The sequence below is a fragment of the Propithecus coquereli genome, unplaced genomic scaffold, assembly GCF_000956105.1.
Source record: "Propithecus coquereli isolate 6110/MARCELLA unplaced genomic scaffold, Pcoq_1.0 Scaffold185, whole genome shotgun sequence".
NCBI classification, from domain to species: domain Eukaryota; kingdom Metazoa; phylum Chordata; class Mammalia; order Primates; family Indriidae; genus Propithecus; species Propithecus coquereli.
In genome coordinates this window covers 2,621,407-2,646,517 of record NW_012143301.1, presented here as the reverse complement: position 1 = coordinate 2,646,517, position 25,111 = coordinate 2,621,407, and the positions used below count along the sequence as shown (strand labels likewise).

General features: G+C 35.9%; 1 protein-coding gene across 1 annotated transcript in view; it reads right to left on the bottom strand.

The window, feature by feature from the left end:
* GAB1 (GRB2-associated binding protein 1) overlaps positions 1 to 25,111 on the bottom strand; it is a 127,091-nt gene that overhangs the window by 13,572 nt on the left and 88,408 nt on the right. The window contains exons 3-6 of the mRNA XM_012642731.1: positions 17,998 to 18,223; positions 13,381 to 13,982; positions 12,012 to 12,097; positions 11,540 to 11,843 (exon numbers count right to left, since the gene is read on the bottom strand). Of these exons, the coding sequence (XP_012498185.1) occupies positions 11,540 to 11,843; positions 12,012 to 12,097; positions 13,381 to 13,982; positions 17,998 to 18,223 (1,218 nt within the window). The remainder of the gene's footprint in view (positions 1 to 11,539; positions 11,844 to 12,011; positions 12,098 to 13,380; positions 13,983 to 17,997; positions 18,224 to 25,111) is intronic.

Genomic DNA, 25,111 nt, shown 5'->3' with positions numbered 1-25,111 from the left:
ATTAATGATAAAATATTTTAAAATAATGCATGCCCAGTCTGGAAACAAAACAAAATACTAATTACATTTTTAGATCCAAGCTCTGGTCTGAGAAAAGGCCATAATTACTTTAAACAATTACCTTAAATTTTTAGCTTAATTTAACCAAAGAATCCTTTGCCAAATTATGTAAAATTAAGTAAATGCTAATATTTTCATTAGTTTTATTTATAAGTGGTCTTTACTTATTTACCTTATTATTGCAGTAGAAAATTATTATAGTATGTACCAGAGATTGTAGCCCTTTTCTTAAAGTTGAGACTGAGACATTTTTCAGAAATTTATGGATTGAGTAAAAGAACTAAAACAATACTATTTGTTAATATTAATTATATTTTAGGAGACTACTTAAACATGTTACATAAATATTTTAGTTATGTTTCATCCTGCCACTCTAAACAAAAATTTTCATTTTTCTGGGTTTCCTTATAATCTTTGTCTATATATGTGTAATTTTAATCAACTATGTTATAATTACCATAAAAATACAAAACAGATGCTCATTTTAAAGGGCCATACAGATTGAGGATCATAACTAAGTATTTTTATCAACTCAAATATAATGAAGACTAAATCAATTTATTAAATTTGAGTTAAAACAATTTTGCTTGCCTATATACTTAAAATAGACATGTACAAAATATTGTGCTGACTGAAAGTATTTCTTTAACTCTTAACATTTTAGTTTTTTGATACCCAAAGTCTAATAGCAGTTTAGGTTAGGTGTCAATTTCTAAGTAATGGCACAATTAATCCTAGGAAATGATTCTTTATTCTGTCTCAGAACAGAAGACATATATTACATATGAAGACAGGAGACAACTGGAACTCCCAAACGGTTCATAAGTTTAAAGAAAACAATATATTGTTGTCTAAAAAGCTAAACGAATAATGCAAAAGGACAAGACTGAATATCACATACTATCAAATATCTAACATGCTGCTGTTAATGGCATAACAAGTAGACTCATGTATTATGGGAAGCATTCACTTTAGAAAGAACGTGCTGGGAAGTTTTATTTACAACAGTAGCAGTATTTAAGGCTCTTCTTTTTTGCTTTTTAAGAAAAAACGTTATGAAATAAATAAATTCCCAATGCCCCATACAGCATGCGGTGCTAAAGTACATACCCTTTCTTCTTGTAGCAAAGTCACCTATGGTTTGTGAATCAGTTCGCTCTAAACCATGGGGTTTGGGTCTTAAAATTTTAGGACTTTGACCTAATTGGTAAAAAGAAGACGCTCTTAATATAATGTTATTTTTAAACTGGAAAATGGATTCTGTAAAAAAGCAACAGAGCCCCGTGCAGAAATGTTACATCTCAAAAGCATAAACAAAAGTTTGTTTGTGGAGAATATTTCAATCTTGCTACATACATGCATGCTCAGTACAATGGAAAGGAGAAGTTACATGCAACAATGTAATAAGCAAAGGGTTATAAACAATGATAGGGTTTTAGTGGGATAACCAGCCTGGGTTAGTTGTATCTTTATTTAGGGAAATGGAGGAAAAATAAGTACCATGTTAGTTTTTCTTCTAACATGTCTTAGAAAACTAGACCAATTAAAAAATTATAAAATCCCTCAGTCAGATGTCAAGAAAGCACAAAGGCCTGTTTCCATATAATATTACTCTTCTAATTTGGTAGAGATGCTTTTAAAACCTTAATCTGACTATTCCCACCTCTCCAACCAAAATTGTTCTAGAGGAGCAGATGGCTGCTATAATATTTGCTAATCCAAGACCAAAACCAAGACCAACATTTATTACTTTCCCTTAGACACTCAGTGGCTTCCCAATGATTTCATTTTACAAGAATCAGATGTTTGGATTCTGGTACTAGTGATTGTTTAGCTTTAAACACTTGAAAGTATAAATTCAGTTGCCATCACTTTCCTTTCAGTCTCTGCCACATACAAGTACTGCTGAAAAAACCCTACGAAGAGTATGAGGCTAACATCTAGCCGTCGGTTTCATGCTTTTTCCCATTTAGAAGTCAGGATGCCACAGTAGCAATATCATTGGAATCAGTAATTTAAGCTACTCTATTCTTAATGTCACCAAATGTTGTTTCTCGGAATTTACAAAGTTGACATCTATTAGATGGCAAAATTAGAATTTGCTGGTTAAACACTGATATCTAGCACCTTATCTACTGAAATCTAAGTTTCTTACAATGTGATTCTCTGGGTTATGAAAAATGAAAATTCTCTCACTAATCGATTTTCTAAGTTAGACAATGAATACATCAAGTTTATTCAGAAATGAGGCAGGCTGAGTTTAAAATGTTAGTATTAAAATTTGGAGCAATGGCTGGGCGCGGTGGCTCATGCCTGTAATCCTAGCACTCTGGGAGGCCGAGGTGGGAGAATTGCTTGAGCTCAGGAGTTCAAGACCAGTGTAAGCAAGAGCGAGACCCCATCTCTACCAAAAATTGTAAGAAATTATCTGGACAACTAAAAATTTATATAGAAAAAATTAGCCGGGCATGGTGGCACATGCCTGTAGTCCCAGCTACTCGGGAGGCTAAGGCAGGAGGATCGCTTGAGCCCAGGAGTTTGAGGTTGCTGTGAGCTAGGCTGACGCCACGGCACTCTAGCCCAGGCAACAGAGTGAGACTCTGTCTCAAAAAAAAAAAAAAAAAAGAATTAAATTTGCCACAAGCCCAGCTGCTGAAACGTCCTGCTATCACCCTAAGACCAGTTTTATCTACAACCACCATTCACGGATCAGAGCTTGCCAGCTCCTCAAAGCTTCTCCAGTGCCAATGAGCTTTCTATCAAAACAATACGTGACATTTTTCTTTCTAATAAAACCCCCAACCTTCTCCTTGTTCTTCAGACTCAACAAAGACCACCTAATCTGTGTGTATGCCAAACTGCAATCCTTGCTTCCCAGATAAAACGTTGAATTGAGATTCGTGTCTATGTTTTTATTTTGACTTTGACAAGTGCAATGTATTAATAGTGCCCAGCTACTTTCAAGTTCTATTCAATGAATTATATTCCAAGACAGAAAATGATTTTACAGATAAGTACACAGAATTCATATCGGTAGTTTGGAGAAGTCACAGGGAACACGTAAGTGCCACAAGAATAAGCTACAGAAGCTTTTTATATCACATTCTTTTCCTGAATTGCTATCTGCTCTGGCTAGAGCATTTCCTTACCTATTTCTCACGTACGACTTTAAAATTTCAGCCCTTTCTCTATTTCTTCACCATCAATATCCATCAGTGTTTTATCAGTGTCTTTAATTTCTACACAAAACTCAAGTTATAATAAATTTCCTTTTAAGACTACCTTGAGAAATACCACTACACTTAATCATTAATAATGAACATTTATGGAGGACTTCTTCTGTGCTAGACACTATAAAAACTCATTTAATCCTCCCAACAACCTTGTAAGGAAGGTACAACTAAAACAGATTTTAATAATTTTACAACTGAATAGGTTAGGGCTTATAGAGGTTAAGTAACTTGCCCAGAGTCACACAGACGATGATTGGCAGAGCCAGAAGTTAAATCCTTTGAATCCAGAGACAGGGTTCATGCTCTTATTCCTGTATCCTTATTTCAATCTGGAATCCTTACTATAATTAATCTCAGAAGAGCATTTGTATTGTTTTGCTTTTGTGTACAGTAAATCTTCCCAACTAAATTTTAACATTAAACAAACATTAAATAGATACATAAAATCATTACATTTCTCTGAAAGCTTTACATCAATGACCAGTAATTTCTCGTTGGTCACAATGAAAACAAGTATAAGTGATTGTAATGATGTATACAATGTGATGTAAATAATTTTCAAAGAAGTCACATGATCCAAGGAGACTTTGTATGAGCCAAAAGCAGATGCACGGAATCAGTAAGCCTTTCATTCAAATTATTCCTCATCTCTACTATCTTTTTTCCAGGGTGAGTACTAAAAAGGTACTCTTTTTCTAGGGTATTCTTTTGTTTTCTTAATAGAAAAATATGGTATAATTACATTAAGTGAGATTTTAAAAGTGCATCAATAAAATTTACACATATTTTCTATTCTGTGCAAAGCTTAGGTTGATTTTAGGGCAAAAGCCACAACAGAGAAAAGTTGCACTGAGTCACTTTATTTCTCTATGTCCTTCCAAACTCAACTCAACATTTACATTGCAGACAGAAATGAAAGTCATACTCAAACAATAGCCCAATATTACTTATGAGGAGAGAAGGGAGAAAAATAAGTCCAAGGTGTAAGTAGGCCTGTCTTAGCTTTTTCTTCTCCTTTACTGCCTGTAGGCAAACAGGCAAATTTTTTTCTGGTTATTGAAGAAAAGTGTGAAAATAGGCAATAAGAAATAGGAATACTAAAGCAAAGGTAAAAATGAACTTCAGTGACATGTAATACACTGATCCTCAAATTCTGAGAGTAAACAGTGTAATTCATTTCAGTCTCAATCTTTAAACCCAAGGCAGTTACAACTTGGCTTTTTACCAAACTAGGTTTGAACAAAGAATGCAAAATAATTTAGCAAAGAACGCGGACTACTGGTGAAATTCCCACTTGTGCTTTAACTCTTAGGCAGGTTGTCAATCTCTGGATTATGTGATCTGCTCCCTAATTTGGAGTATAACCTGGTAAATCTTAATCTCTGGTCTAGATCTTTCCCCCAAGATCCTAATCTAGATACCTCATATCTATAAAACACCCCATGTGGATGTTCCTCAGACATTCAAATTATAATACTTTGCTGTGATTACAAAGAAATCTCCTCCAGGGAAGAAAAGGTATCTTGAATCTTAGTATCCTCATTACCTAACACGATAGCTAAATATACCAGGCATTCCAATAGATGATCTTAAATGAATGCAGTAAACCAAAAATATCTAAAAGAGCAGACTGGTGCAAATTAATACAAGTTTAATTGTTTGAAATAGTAAATAAAACTTTTAAGGAAAAAACCTCCACATTCCTTAAAAATATAACTTTAGATGAGTATTCTTTACCAATTTATTCAACATTTAAAAAGAAAGGGGCTTGTATTTTATTTTTGAAATGATCAAAAAAAAAAGTTAAATTATATGACTTACAGTATTAACTAAAGTTAGATTTGGTTTTACCAAATTTCCACCTTGCAAATTAAGAGTATTTTACTAGTTGAGGTTTTTCTTTATCAGGTTTCTCTATTATCTGAAGGCATATGGGATATAGAATAATTTTATTTATTTCACAAATTTTTATTAAACACATTTTACAATCAAGGGTCAGGAAGCATAAAAGTGAGGTGGTCCCTACTGATCAAGAAGCATAAATTAATGTGTAATCTGATGGTACAGCCACCTGTAACACAACACAGGTATATATTTGGCAACAATTTTATATCTTCCATGAATTTGTGTTCTTTCTATATATCACAGAATTACAGAATTTTAAAACTGAAGAGTATTCTAGTTATGCATATTTCAGAGATGATCTAATTTTACATTTTAAAATAAGGAAACATATGCAAAGAGAAGTCAACTGATTTGCCCAACATCATTTAATGGGAGGGAGTGGTTGTTAATGGTAATAAGATAAATCAATTCTAGCCTTTTGTATTCTTTGTCTAACATTTTTTCTACTATACTGCTGTGTAACCTCATCACTGTAATCTATTTTAATGGCTTACTGAAAGAAAAAATATCAAAACACCATTAACTAGGAAATACATGCTATTTCGAAGCAAAAATGCTCAGCGCATGATCCATAAGCCTTCCCTTGCTTTGCTCTCTTATATCATTTGTGTGTTCAAGGAGGGGGACACTTTCAAACTCTTAAAAGCTAAAAGCCCATCAGAAACAATGAGACGATTTTAATTCCAAGGAACTGTCTCCAAGTATGCTGAAGAAAACAGCCTTGCAAACTGCACAAATACTTTCTTATGTAAACAGTCATCTTAGGGCAAAAAGAGTCTAAGCGCAGCACCACCACTCTCATGCAACCGTAAGAAACAGAGCAATGTAGACAAGGGTGCTTTTTGTTTTTTGTTTTTTTTTTTTTGGTTACCTATTTGTCCCAGAAAAGGTTCTCTTTTAAAATGGATGCCTAGACATGCTTCAGACATTCACTCCAGAAAATAAAAAATCTTGTGTCTGACGTCTGTCTTTCTTTTTTAAAATGTGCACTTCACTCACATGTTTTCTCTGAAAGTGAAAAAGCTGCACTGTACGGCTGCATGATCTCTGCCTATATTCCGAGTACCTCGAAACTTCTAAAAATCACTGTTAAGTCCCACAAGTTGTGGGAGTCAGAAAGGGGACTTTTGTTATGCCTTTCTCATTTGATCCTGTCTCAACCAAGACTTCAAGTATCCTGGATTTGGAAAACTGGGCAAAGCATTCTCTAAGGGAGAAAAGTGATTTTTGTAACATTTTACATTAATGAACACAATTATTTTTCTATTGTATTCTTAAATCAGAATGAGCTTTCTAAGGCTAATCTGATTATGTCATTTGCCTGCATCAAATTCTTTAACGGTGCACTCAGAATAAAGTCCAAATTCATTTAGCATAAACTGTAACGTTCAGGATCAGGCACCTGCACGGCATTTGGCATTCGTTCCTCCTTTGGTACTTTCTTCCCTCCCTCTCACCAACCCACCCATGACTCTGGGCCTGTCTTCACCTTCCTCTTTTTAAAGGATCTGGGTATGTTGTTTATTCTGACTAGAATATCCTTGCCGGCCTCCTCTAACATCATTTAATTGCCACTCACACTCTCCGACTTTCCTCAGGGGAGCTTTCCTAATAGTGCCAAGAGCTTACCTCAACCACAGCCCCTTCCATGGTAATTATGATAATGTGTTTACTTTTCTACCTCCTTCACTAGGCAGTGAGTTTCTTCAGGGGAGCAACCCTTTCCTTCCTTGCGTTGGAGTCCTAATGCTAGCAAAGGGTATATCCTGTAACCGACAGGCGCTTAAATTTGTGTTGAATGAATGTTAATGAACTGCCTTTCTCTTAAAGGTGGTGCTGTTTAATCTGATCAATCTCATACATTTTGCTTGTCCTTTAAAAGGAAAAAAAGAACAAATGAATGTTATTTCAAAAGTTGGCAATCTCAAATATGGTCAAGAAAATCATGTGAGGACATTTTTCAAATAAGCAGATACAATCCTTTTGCAAGAGTCCCAACACTGTTAAGCATTATTCTAATAGGTAACTACTTACATAAATTCAACTCAAAGTGGAAAATTTATTTTCTGTATTATTTATTACAAGCTTAGTGTAGCCTAAATTATTTAGTCTTTCAAAAAGATTACGCTATTTCCCGAAAGCACTCCCCAATTCACGAAAGAAGAAAAGTCACAAAGTATAATATTATCTGCTAATTCCAAAAAGTAAATTCAAAATTTACTGAAAAATTTTGATACTTGTTTTAATGGTCTCATTGTATAAAGAGGAATGTAATAATGATAATTCTACTTGAAGGCCAAGAGAATATTTAGGGGAAAAAAAACTCTACATGTTAAGGGTATGCTGTAAAAATGTATTCCATATTTATTTCTTTTAAACTGTAATAAATTTAATCCAAAGCCAGACTTAATTTTATTTATTGACTGATTGACTATTTGTTAGAGACAGGGTCTTACTCTGTCACCCAGACTAGAGTGCAGTGGCATCATCATACTTCACTGCCTCGAACTCCTGGGCTCAAGGGATCCCCCTCAGTCTCCCACGTAGCTGAGACTATAAGCTAACACCTGTTTATCAACATCAATTTATATCTCCTGGTATCAACCATCCTCCAAACATTTATTACATAAGTATAGTTTTTTAAAAAGCACGTTAATTTTTAATCACATTCAAAAACTTCTTTAGAGGATCTCTTTAAAAAATGTTTATAGAGCAAATACATCACTATGCCAAAAAAGGCTCACCCTAGGGAAGCTCCCTGGGACTGGTCTTCTGAATCCTCCTACACCAAGTTAAAGACCGACACCTCAAGATACTTTAACCAGACTGGTGTATAAAAACACCGTAAGAAACCTTGCACTGCTTTTTAAAAATCAGTACAATAACAAATGTTCGGGACTGCAGAAAGGCATGAATGGACAAGGCCAAACAACAAAACGTGAAGACAGCATTTGGGGCTCACACAGCTGCTGCATCATGTCAAAAGGAGACTGGATAGAGCGAGGGGGGCTTGGATAAGTTTAGAGATTAAATATGGCATCTTTATGTAAGGTCTTACTTTAAGAGAAACCACAACAGATGCATAAATTTCCCAAACATTACAAAAGTGCTTTTCCATTAGAAATACACAACTTCCAATTGAAGTGGTCAAAATACAATTTGTCCTACACTTCCAATGACTCGTGCTTTCCCAATATTTAACACAACATGCTCAAAATATGTTCCTCTTCTATTAATATACACGAAACTTGGTTCAAAACAAATTCTACAGTGACAGAAATAGTATGGTGAAATATAGCCACCATGAATTAGGTGATAGGCAAAGGGTCCATGATAATATCTTAAGTGTAAGTGTGTTAAGAACATCTATGTATTTCTGCAGCTTCACTTAACTCAGAAGTATTCGAAAAACTCATCTGTACCACCAACTACAGCAGCTGACGTCTATTATTAGGGATATAAACAAGACTAGAATGTCACTCACTGTAGATCCTTTCAAAGAAGATAATCACAAAAACAGTTATATTGGGCATTGAACTAGTTACAACATGGGGCTTTGAAACTAATAAAGAGCCACATTTACTTACTATGAGTTTTTAAGAGATGCTGGAATAACACATTAAGTCATTTATCTGATGTCACAAAATCTGAAATTAAAATAGACTCATCTGGTGCTATGAATAATGAGAAGAATTTTAGGGCCAAATAAGACATTTGTTTTGCAGTTTAAGATTTTAAGGATAGACTTTGTTCTGAGATCTGAATTTGCATTTTAAAATGTGTTTTTGTTCTTGAACAGTTTTAACTTTCTAAAGTGATTTGACAGTTTGCCCTGTAATTTTAAATACTTCCTCATGCTTCCTCTCTTACAGCATATCTATTTTAAAATAGAAGAATACTAAAGAAAAGTAAAAACCTTTATGCTTTGACTGTCAGGTCCGAAAATAATAGTACTCTCAGGTGCGAGAATAATAGTACCTTCATTATATACAGTTCTCTCCTCCATGTACTTTCACTATATACATACGGATGTGTAATTATACATATATGTAGTATATATAATGTACAGAAGTCAAATTATGATATATACATAAAATAATATATAACATGGGATACATAAACTACACCAGACCTAGATGATACTAAAAGGATATCATTACAATCTTAAGACTTTCCTAACATATAAATAGGGATCTTTTCTGATTTCATATTATGCTTACTACATGAATTCGCTAACTGTGAAACACACTGGGAGTTTTCAAACTGTGTTCTGCGGAGCCCGAGGGGACGAAAGAGCAGCCAAGGCAGCTCAGGAGGTAGGACTCGGAGCTCTGTACCCTTACCTAAACCTTACTGCCTCCACATTCATTTGGGACTTCAAGATATAAAATGGTTAGGTTTGGGGTTAAAAAGTAGAGATCGGCTGCTAACATGCACTAATTACAGGAAAATAGGGAAAGCGCCAGTTTAATATTAAAAAATATATTTCAATATTTCGAAGAGTTCGTGACACTTGTATCGCAATCCTTCAGTGATCTGTGAACCAATTATAAATCTACAAATGTCCAAACATACTTTTGCATATTGTAAACAAAAAAAAAGAGTAATAATGCCTAAAATAGATTTAGAGACAATGAGGACAGAGACACAAAAGGAAATATTATCTAATTTAAAAAAGCCTATGATGCTCACACCCATTCTAAAATAACCACCCCTGATTCTGGCCCTGCTGTCGGGGCAGTCTGGGAGGCCACGAGTATCACACACGACCATCTTTATGGCCGTCGGACAAAGGTGGGCATTTGGCCCAACAGCAGCCAATCTACGTGCTGGCCTATGATCTACCACGTGGCCTGGTGCGAAAGGACAAGTTAGACCAATCAGATAATGTCTAAGCATCTGAAGGGAGTAGATAATGAATGAGGGGACGCAAAGCTGACGCAGAAGCTGCCAGGGCACGTAAAAAGGAGCCGGGGGCAGAATCGAGGCCACAGAAGGGCCCTGTAGGCCAAAGCTCTCAGAAAGCAGAACCCATTTAAGGCAGAGGATACAAGACAGAAGAAAACAGAAAAGGAGAGAATATGAGAGAGAACAAAGCAGAGACAAAGACTTCCCGTGAGACAGAAATGCAGGGAAAGAGCACGACAGAGCAATAGTTCCCCAGAACGGCCTCACTTCCCAATAACTTTCTTGTTTCAACACAGATGCATCTTCCTTCTTTATTTAACAAACAAAATCAAATCCTTTTTCTTAAGATACTCTAAGTGAGTCTCAGTCTCTCTTACCCACAACAGGAACTTAATTAAAACTAATATTAATGAGCCCAGGGTTAATGAGAAATTTACACAAACATTAGATATTCTTAAAAAACTACATATAGCATGAGACTTTTCAATGTGCCGAAATCCCCTGCAGTAAGCCAGCAATTGTACCACTCGACATGTTTATACTAACATATGTGGTGGTCAAGATGAAGCTACACTAACAGCATGCTGCAACACATCTGGTGGTCTGTGTTTTAACCCACCCACTTAAACCAAAATTTTAAAAGCCTAGGCAGATATTATGTAATTTGGCTGAAAAGTTTCTTTTACAGAGTTCTTAATATGAGGTGCTACCTTAGAATTTAATGTTACTTATGAAGGCCAGTATGAAAGAATAGACTAGAAGCATTCACACATACCCCAGCAAAGGCAGAGTAATTTTTAAGAAGTTGTTATACAGAAAGAATGGAAAGATTATACAGTTTCACTGTTCTTAAATAATTATGTCAAGTGCATATCAATAATCTTGTCTGATTTGATATTATATACTCCGGAGGTTACTAAATAGGGGTTGAAGGCCATTATCATTGCAGAAGTGCAATGTTTTTTTAAAAAAATAATTAAATTAGTTGATAGAACTTTAAAAACCAAGTGATAATACATATGAGATCTGACATTTCTGGCCTCTCTTGATATACTAGAAATTTGCCTGTATGAATATGTATTTTCACAAGTCAACAAAGGACTATAGCTGAGTAGCAGTTAGTTTACTCCATTTAGATGAGGCAAGGGCATTCCAGTTTCTTCTACTTATCCCCAGTTGCCCGACAATCTCCGTGGGCATTTTAGTTCGTAACCTCTGCTCTACAGATAGGAGATTTATAATCTCACCTGGGCATCAACATATAATTATTAGTTTATAAATAGCAGTACTGCTTTGCTTAAAGGAGGTGATGACCAAGGTAATACGAAATATTTGAAAATTTGGTCCCAATTCTGTTTTGGATTTAATGACAGTTAAATACAGATCTAACTCGGCACCCCACTGATCCTTTTACTTTTCCATGCTCTCCTTACCTTTTCTGTCTGGCTTGAGGTTCCTATCCACAGGTGGTGGTTCACAGTCGGCAACAGGAACTGGCCTTCTGGGAGGGGTCTTTGGGCTAGACCTGAAGCCCATATGAGCAGGAGGAGGAACTTGCATTCCAAATGAAGAAAAATCAAACGTTCCTGGAGTCATTGGCACATAATTTGCTTCCTGAATTGGTTCTGTAAAACTGCTGGAATGTTGTCGTGGTGGTGAGTTGGGATTCATTGGGACGTAATTTTCATCCAATTCTTCGCTTGATACACTTCCCACTGTCAACACATTTTTGGTTTTCTAAAACACACATATATTTATTTTAATAAACAAAAACTACCGTCAAACATGAAAACACAACTGTAAGTCACATCCACTCATTTTATTTTATGATCTCATTTAGTCTCAGGGCACTAAGTATAAAGGTTGTGATAATGAAATACACTCAGTGATGTCAAGTATACTTACAAAGTGGTTATGGAAGCCTTCAAGTGAACTAGATCTATCACTTGGAAATGTTCGTGGAATATCATAGCAGTCTTGAGAACTAGCATCTAAAACAAAAAACAAACTATCAACATTTCTTCCCATCTTTGCCAGCTCTCAGAGTAATCAGGAATGACCTATTCTCTCTGTACACAAGCATGCATGCATGCATTGTGCGCGTGCACACACACACACACAATTTTAAAAAGGATGCTCGCAGAATAATGTCTTGAATTGGCATATTACAGCACTAGAAAATGCAGACACTCACTTATATGCTAACCAATACCAATATCTAATTATGAGAGTGAGTAAATGTCTAAGGCTGGGATGAGATGGCTTATGTAAAGATGGAGAAGAGAACTATTTCTATTTTCTCATCTTTTGTACCACCTTAGGCCTAACTTACAGCTCATTAGCTTATCGCCATGTTACACAGTCACTTAAAGAAAGGAGCTAGAAATTCTTTTGAAGGATTAAATAAATACTCATATTAGTACTACTCACAATACATCAAATCTTTGTCTTAAGATAGCTGGAAAACTTTACCACAAAATACAGAGATGTTAGCACATAGTGTTTAGGGTATGCACATTAAAATCTTTCATTTTCTATTTTTAGGACTTTGAGCATCTCAGAGAATAACCCAGACCCATTTTTTCTCCTCTCAAAGTCTGAAACTTTCAGGTGCAGGCTCTAGGAGTTGGTATTAAAAAAGTACACTCACTAGCAATAAGAAGTGGCTAGTGATAAGGGGAGAGAAGATTCAGCTTTTAAAAAATAAATAAAAAATCAAACAAAAAGCGTAATGGCTTAATTGGAACAGAATATCACCTGTTAGACACAAAGTAAAAATTGCTTATATAGGAAGGAAGGAAACAGAGTCCAACAGATGTGACTTAGAAGCAGCCATAATGGCACACAAATACAGGAAAGGGAATGACTCGGAGAGGCTTTGTGGCTGGTCCATTTCCTGCTCCTCTGCCCCAGCAGAGGAGCTATCCACCCAGGATTATAGAAAGTAGGAAAGAGAGGGACATACTTCCTGAAGCAGGAAGGCATTACTAAGGGCATACTTCTTCAGGGATAAAAAACTCCAACTCTTTCTCCCTTCCAACAGAGCACAAACGCACACGTGTGAACACACGTGCATGCGTATACACCCTTCCAGGGATCTACCGAGACTCTGATATCTTGGTTACATGAGTAGGTAACTGCAGCTGAAGCAAAAAAAAGGACTATTTTTTACAGCATAGTATATCTAACATGTTATACTGAAAAGAACAAACATTCAGAAAAACAGATTTTCTATCACTGACTTCTAATAGAGTAGAAGCCAACTGGAGCTGACCTTTTCTCAATTTGTTCAGATCCACAGTGGAAATGGTGTTACTCCGTGATGGCGGCATCCCTGCTGCAGGGATACAGTAACTACTGTCAGTGTCTGAGGCCGTGCGCGGGATACTGCACGTTTCCACAGGAGATCGGTCATGAACTGGATGTGGTTTCGGTGGCCGAGGTGGAGGAATATCTGGAATAGTGTCCAGCTTTGACGTCTGTCCCAAGGGCCCCTCTGGAAATGTTCGTGGAATCTGGTAAGTATTACCAGGTGTTGGAGGAATGTCATAACTAATAGATACATGCCTCATTTGAGTCTCTACACTCGATGTCCCAGATGGGGTATTAAAAACATAGAGTTCTCCATCTGCTTCGGTACTTGATGGAGACACCTTTGGTAGAACATCGTGGGAATAGCTCCTGGGCAGGTAATACAGGCTGGAGTCTACAGAAACAGACACAGCACGTGAAGGTGGAGAGTCATACATCATTTGCTGCTGAAAAAAGCCATTCACTCCATGTTTGCTCTGGGAGGGAGCAGGATTTTTATGAGCAGGAACGTTGTCATTGCAGTCTGTTTCAGAAGATGTGGATTTTGCAGAGTCAGCATGTGTTCTAAATAAAAAGTGTTAATGACAGAATGAAGATGTAAGAATACATTTTGAATAAATAATTTTATAGCTTAGCAATCAAAAGACAGGGCATTTTTTCATTAGATTTTTTTTTGCATGATCCATGAGATTTAAAGCACAAATATTCTTTAGTTTTTATGATTATACACCAGACAACAAAGCCGCCACCACAAAACCACCAAAAGCATTCTCCCGAATTCCTGTCCTGTGCCTGTCCACACCCCCAACTTCACCTATTAAATCTACACATAAAACCACAATCTCTGAAGCACTGGAATTAGACATCACAAAACTCTGGGAAAGGTAAATGATTAATGTATGGACACAAGGAAAAGCATTTTCTCTGAAGAACATGCAAAAAGTACAGTTTATAAAGTTGATCCATTGTTCTTAAACCCTCCTGTGGCAAATTTGTTGTTCTGTAAAATTGAAAATCTAGTGATTACCTGGTATTGAATAAATTCAGTGTGCCCTACAAGTAGGTAACAACTTAAGAGGTTTCATGTATCTTCCCTTCCACTAATTTTCTTTAACAAACATTTAGCCAACACTATAAAGAGGATCAACATACATGACACCGAATTAATCAACTCCGAACAATAATTAACCTTGAGAAAACTCATTAAAGTATATTTTATGCTTTGGGTACATTTTCAGTCTCTGCTTTTTGAGTTATCAAGAAATGTGGAGTATAAGACAATATAAAGCTAACAAGACAAGCACACACTCTCTCACTTCCTTAATGCTAAATAAGATACATGAACTTCCTATGCATGTTGTCCAAAGTTGTACAGGAATTTAAACATTATTTCTCTAAATAACTTATGATAGTTTTTTAAAAAGAGCTTATCTTCCCTGATTTGTTAGTAACACCTGGCACTATGCACTGTATCGCATTTGCTCCTTGAAACTCTCCCCCTTTGGTGTCAGAGAACCCATATTACGAAGGATTTTTTCTTCTCCCTCACTGATTTTTCCCTGTTTCACTGACTGGCTCCTTCTTCTGTCTCTCCACCTGGGAATGGCTAACAGACTTCAGTCCTCTAACCTTTTACCACACATGCCACTAGAGAATCCTTTTTCATTATCACCTTCCTCTTTGAATGCTAACAACTCCCATCTTCCCACCAAACTCTAAGTCTCATATTGTCAAACTGGTATTTCTACTTGGTTATTACCTTGCTTATGTGCCCCAAACCAAATCCAATTTACTTCTCAAATTGATTGCTCTTCCTGACTTGTACTGAAAGAAATGACTTTACCCAGATTCTCCAGGCTCAAAACCCAATTAGCTTGATTCCTCCGCTTTGATCCCCATAGTCAAGCAGGCACTGAATCCTTCTTCCTACCCGCCCACCTATTCCCCTGATCTATCCCCACTGCCACTACCCCAAGTCCATGTCCCTGCTGAGACTCCTAACTGAACTCTCCTAATGGAATTTCCTCTCTCCCTCTTCCATTCTATTCATGGGCCCAGACTGCTACATTGCTCTAAGAGTGGTGTTCTCAAAGCATGGTTTTTCTGTCACTCACCTTCTCAGAGAAAAATCTATTAAGGGTCCCTACAGCCTGTGGGAACTATTAGGCCACAAACTAATCCACGTAGCACTGAGGTTACTAATAGCCTGGCTCCGCCTTCTATGTCCTGTCTCTTGCCCTGCCACTCCCCAAGTTGAACCCTTTCCTCCAAGAGGCTCTCTCCTTCCTCATTATCTTCCTCCACCATGCTCATTCTAACCTCTCCTAACTCTCATGCTGTTATTGTACAAATTACTAATGATATTCTCCTCTTCTCTCACAACTAGGTCTAGTTCAAATCCTACTCCTCCTATAAAGCTTCTGTTTTCTCCATCTTAAAAACACTTGCACTGTCTCTTTGTGGAATTTCTAATGCACCTACACATCTTCTAAAATGTGCACTTCATTTAATTCAAATGTAGAGTAAAGAGGAGTGAGAGGTATAAGGATTAATAAATAAACCCCTTGCTCTGATCAGCTTATAGTTTAGTGGATAATAAGTAAAAATATCAATCTATTTCCAATACTGTGATAAAACAAGATATGGAGACATAATTGGGATGCCATAAAAACCCAGAAAGACATTTAATCCAACCTGGGAGTCTGAGGCAATGTTTCCTAGAGGAGCACATGTCTGAGCTGAGTCTTGCAGGAAGAACAAAAGTTTGCAAGGCAACTTTCATATATTATCTTCATCTATAAATACTTAATGCTTGCACATTACTTAACAAGATTTACTTGTAAACTTCAAAGGTGGCTGTATCTGAGGAGACTGTATCTTATATAATTAGTTTATATCTTCAGAACACACAGCATAATAGTGGACGCAAACATGAATATTTGTTATTTAACTGTTCAAATTGTTTCAAAAATACAGATGGCAAAATATACCTGGGCAATGATTTTGAGCCTAATTTGTAGTGCAACCAGAAAGCCGTGATGCCAGTGAAATCAATGAAACACACTATGTAAAAAGAAAATGTACTGAAAACTGTCACTTGGCTGTTGGATTTTAAAAAGTTCCTACTGAAAAATAATTGTGAATCTTCATAAAATAAAAACCTTAGTTAGTAGCATAGGTAGCAAAGTTGCGAGTGTGTAATTTTAAATACTCACAGCAAACAAGCAAAATCAAGTTAGAATTTGGTATTATTAATGAGTCTTGACTTATAAGATTTTTTTTTGCTCTTAAAGGTAAAATCCCATTACAACAAATATATAGAAACCCATCTTTGAAATGTGTGTGAGCTGTTCCCATCATCTCAGGGCATGTTTCACAGCAATTATTTTGCGGATCTTAACAAATTCTATATAAAACTTTTTTTGAACAAATGCTCTGATCTTAGTCCAGTAACAACCACTTTCTACATAGAAAAAAACCCTTTTGTCATAAAAGTAATAATGCTCAATATCTTATAATCCTGTTTAAGATACATCTTTCATGTCCACTATTGCAGTTCACCCTCACTTTTATGCTGTAAATAAATATGGCCAATTGACTGATGATATCACTAATTGTCACATAGCTGTTAATGGCAGAGTCTGGCCTCTCCATCATTATTTCCCTATTCCTTTTTAAAATATTAAAATTGCCTTCTATCTCCCTCTGTCACCTTGAGCCTTCCAAATACTCCGTGTCAAGTGACAAGGAAGATCAAATTAAAATATCTTATAGTTTAGAAGAAGAGAGAGGTGTAGAAGCAGGGAAGCAGATGGTAGGGAAACCAAAGATTTAGGAAAGGCTTTATGACCCTTCTGGTCAAGTACTTTGCTCCATATACTTCTTTCTATTTAAAATTGTATAAAGAAAAGGCTTGGCGTAAGCTCTGTTTCATTGCTAGGTATGAAAATTGAAAGTTTCATAGTTTTTAACAACATATTTACTTCGTTAAATTTAATGAAAACCCAAGTTGTAGATTCCATGGAATTTGCTATATTGGGATTTTACCTATATGATTAATTTCTCACACAGATCCAAAACAACCACGACACACTCACTGAAATGGAATCGTTTTGCTTTCAAAATCTTCTAGTAGTAGGTATTCCTCTCCTTCTTCAGAAACAAAAGATGACCCTTGGCTGGTTTACAATCACATAAGAAATGGAGCAAGGTCACCATTTATAAATCAGTGAAATCTGTTAAGCAAGTAATACTGTGAGTCTGTAACAAAGACTATAAAACAGCAGACAGATTTCCAAAAGGGCCTTGTGGGCACAACTGTTCTTAGCCAAAGATGGTAGAGATTGTGTTTCTTTAATAAAATCTCCTCAATATCAGAAATCATTAATAGTGGAATATAAAAGCTGAACTATAAGCCTGAAACATACGCCTGTATAGATGTTTTTTTTTTTAAGCCTGCAAGTCAAGGTTAAAAACCTTTAAAGGTAAGAGTCTTAAACGTGTACACACACACACACACACACACACACACACACACACACACACACACAATCACACAGGCATGTATCACACAATTCACCTGGTGGGTTCAGGCTTCTTGCTTTGACAGTTGATTAGCAAGAGGTAGTCTTGAGGATCCTCCTGGAGTCCGAGAGCGTCCAGGTGTGGGGGGACACTGATGAGCTGATATGGAGGAGGGAGAGCAGCGGAGGACGCATCCACCTGGGTGGATGGTGGTGCTGCATTTACAGCTAAAGGTAAATCAGCTGGTGCTTGTAAGGAGCCGCCGGGTGGCTTCACAGGATCTGCAACACCAAAGTTTAACCATCACTGTCTGTCACATCTTAAGATTTTTTTTTTTTTTTAAACAAAGCTACTTTAAAGTTTGCAGATAAATTGTTTCAATGCACAAGAACAGAATAAATCTGGACGAGGTCAGTTAAAACAAACACTACCTAAAGGGCAACATTTGTACAGGGAGTAATTGGTTCTCATCAAAGAGATCTAAAGAGCAGGACTCTTTCTCCATTCCAGAAGCTCTAAAAAAGCCATGGTTAACCTTGCCTTGAACCGTCTTTAGTTTTGAGGCTACTGGGAATGAAGGTGTTCTTACCATCTTAGCAGAAGAGACTGGCTTTTTTCCCCAGTGATAATAAACAAAGTGCTTCCTAAGCCAAGCCAACCTTCCAAGGAGACCCATTTTATTACATGGCACTTACAGGCCAGGCCCATAGCACTGTGAGTACCAGGGTCTCTTTACCCAATATTTATTTTGGTGTTTGTTCTTTTCTTTCTACTTCTTCGCAGACTAGGGAGAAATAGTTCTACTTCTGGGACTAGTAAAAATAAATTCTACTCATGTTCAGGGAAAGAGCTTCTTTAAGGCATCATCTCTTCACTAAGCTCATAGCCTCATTTGCCTCATTTGTGGGTTTCTGGAGTATTTTCATGAAAAGGGGTCAGAAGTAAAGAAGTAATTTTTTAAGCCCTTACCTATGTTCTCAGAGGACATATAAACATAGCTAAATTGTACAGAAAAAGGAATTTGAAACCACGTTGAAATCCTAGAAATAAAACCCCACTATAATCACTGACATAACAAAGCATAATTATAAGGGACCAGAAGAAAATGCTCTTTGGTCTGGTTAGGAATGCAAGGCTATAAATAATCTAGAAATAGGCAAATGCTCATATGTGAATAAAAAAATTTATTTGTTGTCCGTTTATATTAGAACAGAAAAAACTGTGTTGAAACAGATTTTCCACAACAAAACATTACATAAAAGATGCCAGAAAGTGGTAAGGGAATTAATATGTTCTACCAAATAGAATCAACTGCAGGTCATTTGGCCTGTTAACTTACCAGAGGGGGCTAAATGTCAGCTCTGTCTTCTCTAAATACTTAGAATAAATCCGCATGCTTTTGATAATGTCTTTATGTATATAGCTGTAATATTCATATATGCACCACAGTCGATTCTACTTTGCTCATTTTACAACTCTTCCTCCTAGGCCTAGAAGGTCATGTCCTAACTATGAAGCCTGAATAGCACATTAATATGGCTAAATGTATCTCTAATTGTAGGTCCCAATAACAAAAACAAAAAAGGATCGGAACTCCTATGCTTCACTGTGCCTTACATGTAGTAGATGCTGAAAAAAATGTTTCATTCACAGGGCAGAAACTCACTGAGCACTTTCTCTATGTCAAGTTGGAAGAGATTAAAGCAAGGGGCACTTCCAAATCTGTAAGATCCATTCACCTGCATGTGCAATTTGGGATTTGCTCCTCAAGAACTCTGTGAGCCCTCCTAGATGTTAATTAAGTTTGAAAACTTTCCATTAGAGAATAGGGCCCGAGGAAATGGAAGCTGAGCTAACTTCTAACTTTTTACCTTTGCTATGCTTCAAGCAATGCCAAGTCTTTACACAGGCTCGTCTAACAAAACCTAACATCTTATGCCAGGTATGAATTCATTTTTTCTTTCTTATTTATGGAAAGTGAGAATAGAAAATGGTCAGAACAGAAAAATGAATTTTTGGATATTTATATAGCATAATGCCATCATTTCAGAGGGTGCTCATAAATACATATTGTCATGTTAATAGATGTGAATTATAAAATGGTGACTATAACATACCCTATCAAGTATTTTACTTTGATTCAGTTGCAAATACATAGAGATTTATTTAAAAGGATTTAATATACCATAGATTAAATAGTGACTCACAGTAAATCCTTGTGGGTTTGAGAGATTATGAAAAATATTTACCTTTTAAAGAAGAGCTTAAGAAAAATATATACAACATCGAGAAGGAAAAAAAAGAAAAAGAGGGATCAGAAAGCTGTTAATGTATCCCATAGGCTGTAGTCACAAGTATGTTTTATATACTTCTCTTTCCTCTACTGTAGAGGCATAATAAAATTAAATAAACCAGTTCAATTTTTAGTTCTCACCCAAAACAAAATACTGGAAATACTTCACTATATGAAATAGTATGAATTCTAGCTTTGCACTCTAACTCCTAAAATAACTTTTCCAGGTGGTTGTTTTTGTAGCTACGCTTTTAACTTTTTCTAAACTTGATGGAGATACACTAAATGAATGGAGTGATTCATCTTAAGTGGGAAAAGAAAATCACCCAGCCAGGCAATCACGTTTGTCCGACCTTGTTTCATTAACACAATGGGACCGTCTCATTTTTAACCTTCCATTTCTCTCCCCTGTGAATGAGGAAAGTGTTTTACCCTCTTTATAGCTGCAAGATCCTCTCAATTTTCTGAAAAGAGGCCTAGGATTCAAAGCTTCCTTTTTAAAATATAACTTGTTCACAATATGTGAAGATTTATAAGTAGTTCTAAGAGGAAATAACTGGAGAAAAACTTCCATTATGTTCACTAGCAAGCTCATGAAAGTAAAGACCTTTAAACAGATATACAGGCAACCCCAACCATTCTAAACAACACTAGCATACAAAGGAGTTTAAAAGGGAAGAAGGAACCACTCTACCACTTTGGCTCAGATAATTGTACTATCTTCAAAGTTTTAGCCTTTGAGATTATTTTTCTAGTATTAATTTGACCATGGTACTCAGTTCTGCATATTTTAGCACAAGCATTACATTGTGTGTAAATATTCTCTAACATAAGATTTCTGGCTGAAGTTAAGCAACTGGTCTGAAAAAAGAAACTTCTGTTCCACCTTATAAAGACATGTTATTTTTCCCTATTCTATGCTAGAAGTAATGGAACAGACCATTTTACTTTGTGTCTTGCTTGGGTTTCTGATTTACTGCTCTAAGTAACACTGATATCATTTCTAAGAACCACATATTGGTTTAGGGTTTGCTAAGTGTGTAAAATTGTTTCCCATCTCTTAATTCAGAAGGCATGAAGAGCATAATTAACATCCATTAAAGGCCTAATAAGCTGCTGGAGCAAACTCATAACTGAAATTTCTTTAGAAAGCTATTAAATACTGCTAAGGAAAGCCTTTCAATGAAAAAGCTCTCAGTGAAGATTATGATGTGATGAGATCCACAAATATTAATAATAAACTGGCCCATATGACCCCCCACACAGTTTTATCATATTCGGAATCATAATGCCCTGTGTTAGTGTCCCTCACAAAAGCTGGGGTGCCTGGATAATGCCTCTAAACATTCCAAATAATTACTTTTAAGCTCTAGGAAACAATTCTACTCTTTTTACTGGTAAGGTAGAATGTTTCCAAGTTGATGTGATAGGTTAATTTTGTAACCACTAAGTTACTGTATCTGAGTATGTATTAATAGCAATAGACCTATGGTGCTGCCCATGGTTTGTCAGGAGACCAGATGAGATTCTTTTCTCCCAAGATGGCTATATCTACTGATAAAATAGTTTTTTTGTTTCTATTGTAAAACCTCACCTTTATGTTCACAACTAAAGGTAAATAGGTCAAGGTTACTCTGTTTCTACTGATTGCTGATTTATCTGGTGTAAAGAATTTTTCTTTCTGTAAAGAGAAGCATTTCAAATAGATTTGTCTAATTAATTTAGCAAATAAAAGTCTACGAACAGTATGCATTATTAATACTGATATATCCATTTTCTTACTTCTGAATACAACATTTTTAATGGAAGAACATTTTACAAAAGTAAATCTAAAAAATGGATACAAACAAGAAACAGCAGTCGTTGTGGTTTTCAATGAAGCAACCTGCAGTTTCCTCAGTTTATTTAATCAGCTATCGAAGACCCCTAATCACAGCACAATCTGTTTAATGTGTTTCAAGTAGAAAAATTATCTTACTTGTCATGACTTTCTCCTCAATACGACTGTGAAAACATTCTTGGAGACTTTAAAATCAACCCATAGGCAATGCTGACAAATGGCATAATTCTTATGCAGAGGTATGATAGCATCAGAATCTCTTATGGGGCATTTTAGAAATCTAGGTGGCTAAGCTCCACCACAGGAGACTCTTAATATATCAAGATCTCAAAGGCAGTAGCTTGAAAATGTGTAATAAAACAAAACAGAAAAAACAAACCAAAAACTTACTCTCTAGTTGAATTGGTTCTTAGGAAAATGCAAATTAAAACCACAAGATACCACTATACACCCACTAGAATGGCTAAAATTAAAGAGTGACAATATCAAATACTGGTGAGAATGCAGAGTAACTGCAACTCTCATACAATGCTTGTAGAAAAACAATCAGTACAACAACTTTGGAAAACTACAGCTACTAACTCTACTAAAGCTAAATATACATATTTCCTGTAACATAGCAATGCTACTTATGAGTATACACCCAAGAGAACTAAGTTTTTATGTCCATCAAAAGACACATAAGGAATGTACTCTGTAGCTTTTATTTGGATTAACTAAAAATTGGAAATAACTCAAATGTCCGTCAGTATTCAAATAGATCCACATATTCACACAATGGAATGCTACACAGGATGAAGAACTCCTGCTACTTGCTACATAAATCTCACAGAAGCCAAGCAGGCCCATATGACCCCTCACCTAACGTTTGGTTTTACCCTATTTGGAACCACCGTGTCCTGGTGTTAGCGTCCCTCACAATAGCTGGGGTGCCTAGATAATGCCTCTAAACATTCAAAATATTATATTTAAAAAAAAACAAATGGTACAAGAGTTTAAGCCCTAGTAAACAATATTGGAAAAATGAAGGCAGACTCAATGAAGTTCACTTATATGAAGTTCAAGAATAGGCAAAACTAATTTATAGTGATAGAAGCGAAAAGGTAAAAAAATAAAAAGGGTTACATCTGGGTGAGACCTTTACTAGGAAGATGCATGAGAAAACCTTCTGGGGGAGTGCAAATGTTCCATTTCTTAATCTGACAGGGCGTTCCACAGATATCTATATCTATGTATAGATATAGATGGATATATAAAATTATATTGAACTGTACATTTAAGATTTGCACCTCTCATAGTAGTAAGTTATACCTCAATAAAAAAGTAAATAAAAAGAAATTTTAAAAAGTCCCTAATTGAGAAAGACTGCTTTACAGGAAAGTAAGTAAATGTATATTCTTGTATGTTAGTTTACCTACTTTACTAAAGGGAAGGTTATCAAACAAGAAAATCATACTTTTTAAAATTAAGCTGCTAAGACCTAGGCACTTTGAGAAAAGCAACTCAGGGGCAACTTTCTAATCTTGCATCCTGAAATTAGACCAGGGTCCTTTATTTGAAGTTAGTGAGCTTCGTGTGTGCTTCTGTGCACTTGTTCAGCAGATTTAACAGCTTCCACCTTGGTGTTGTAGAAACAAAAAATAAATCTGCACCTTTCCAAGAAAAACAAAAGAAATTAGTTTCTACCCTCAAATCTACTAAAGAAAAGCATTCATAGGAACCACACACAGTTTAATGAGCTGGAATTTAAAAACAGATATAGCCTGCCAGCATTTTGAGTATTCAATAATAGCAGTGGTCACCTGGGGCAGAGGAAATAACATGGTAACGATATTTTGAGAGGTTCCTGGAATCAAAACACAGGTCACATTTTTCCCCCCTTCCTTTTGTTTTCAGGGGAAAGTTAGTTATCCTCACAGGGATTGGGATAGTCATTTTCTCAGACTGTGATATTTAAGCATAGTTTATTTCTTCCCTTTCTAGCCTGAAACCGGTATAGTGAAAAATCACCTCGTGCTATGAGCCAATTTTCAAGCCAAGAATAGGAACACATTCAGCTCTCTGAAATGGGAAGAGCACAGAGCTTGGGACAGACATAGGTAAAAACAAAAACACCTGTTATTTAGTGATTGGTGGGGAGATCTATTTGGGAGCAAGAAAATGTAAAACAGGTAGTAAAGTTCATGGAACAAAAAAGACATTTTGATATTTTCCTTGTCATATTAAACAACGCAAATATGATTACAAAGGATAATAGCAGTTGCCTGCTGTTTAGAATTTGACACAAATCTTTAAACATGTGGATTATTTAAAAAGGCATTTAGCAAAGTCAGCTACTATGAATGCAAAAGGAAATACAGTGGTTGACTTGAAAGCCCTTTTGCAGTTTTGCCACTATGCATCAAAAACCAAAATTATAGAGTACAATAAGATATTTTTTTGGTTCCTTGATACTACATAATGAAGAATCGTTCATCTTTTACTGACTTATTTCAAGAAACTCAACATATGCTTCAATATAGTATATTAAGACATTGTTAACTGTGGCTATTTGGCGAAATGGCCAGGATAAAGCTGTGAAAAATCTAAATCATAAAATTAAAAAAATAAATGCAGTTGCTTTTAGATAAAGCTCATGCACTAAATATATTCATAGAACGTATTGGCAAATTAAAGTCCTTAGAGCATTGTGTTAACGAACAGATAAAGATTTGTGATGCTGTTCTTGGTAACCACTTCACAAACTATATATAGCAAAATTGATTAATCATACTATGAATTTTCTTACAACCACCCACCCCCCGATGGATATTGTGAAGATTAAAAGTTCACAAACTCAGAGTTTCACTCAACCCAAATATACTTCTAATCTGTTTTATAGGGATTTGGGAGTTCTGTGACTGAGAAGGTCACTATAGCTTTTAAAGTTTGAAGCTTCACCCCTCCCTATACTTCCATGTTGATGTTGTAGACCAAGGTGGAAGCATAGGGTATATTCTACCTCTATATGGTAGAAGGTTTATAAAGTGAAAACAA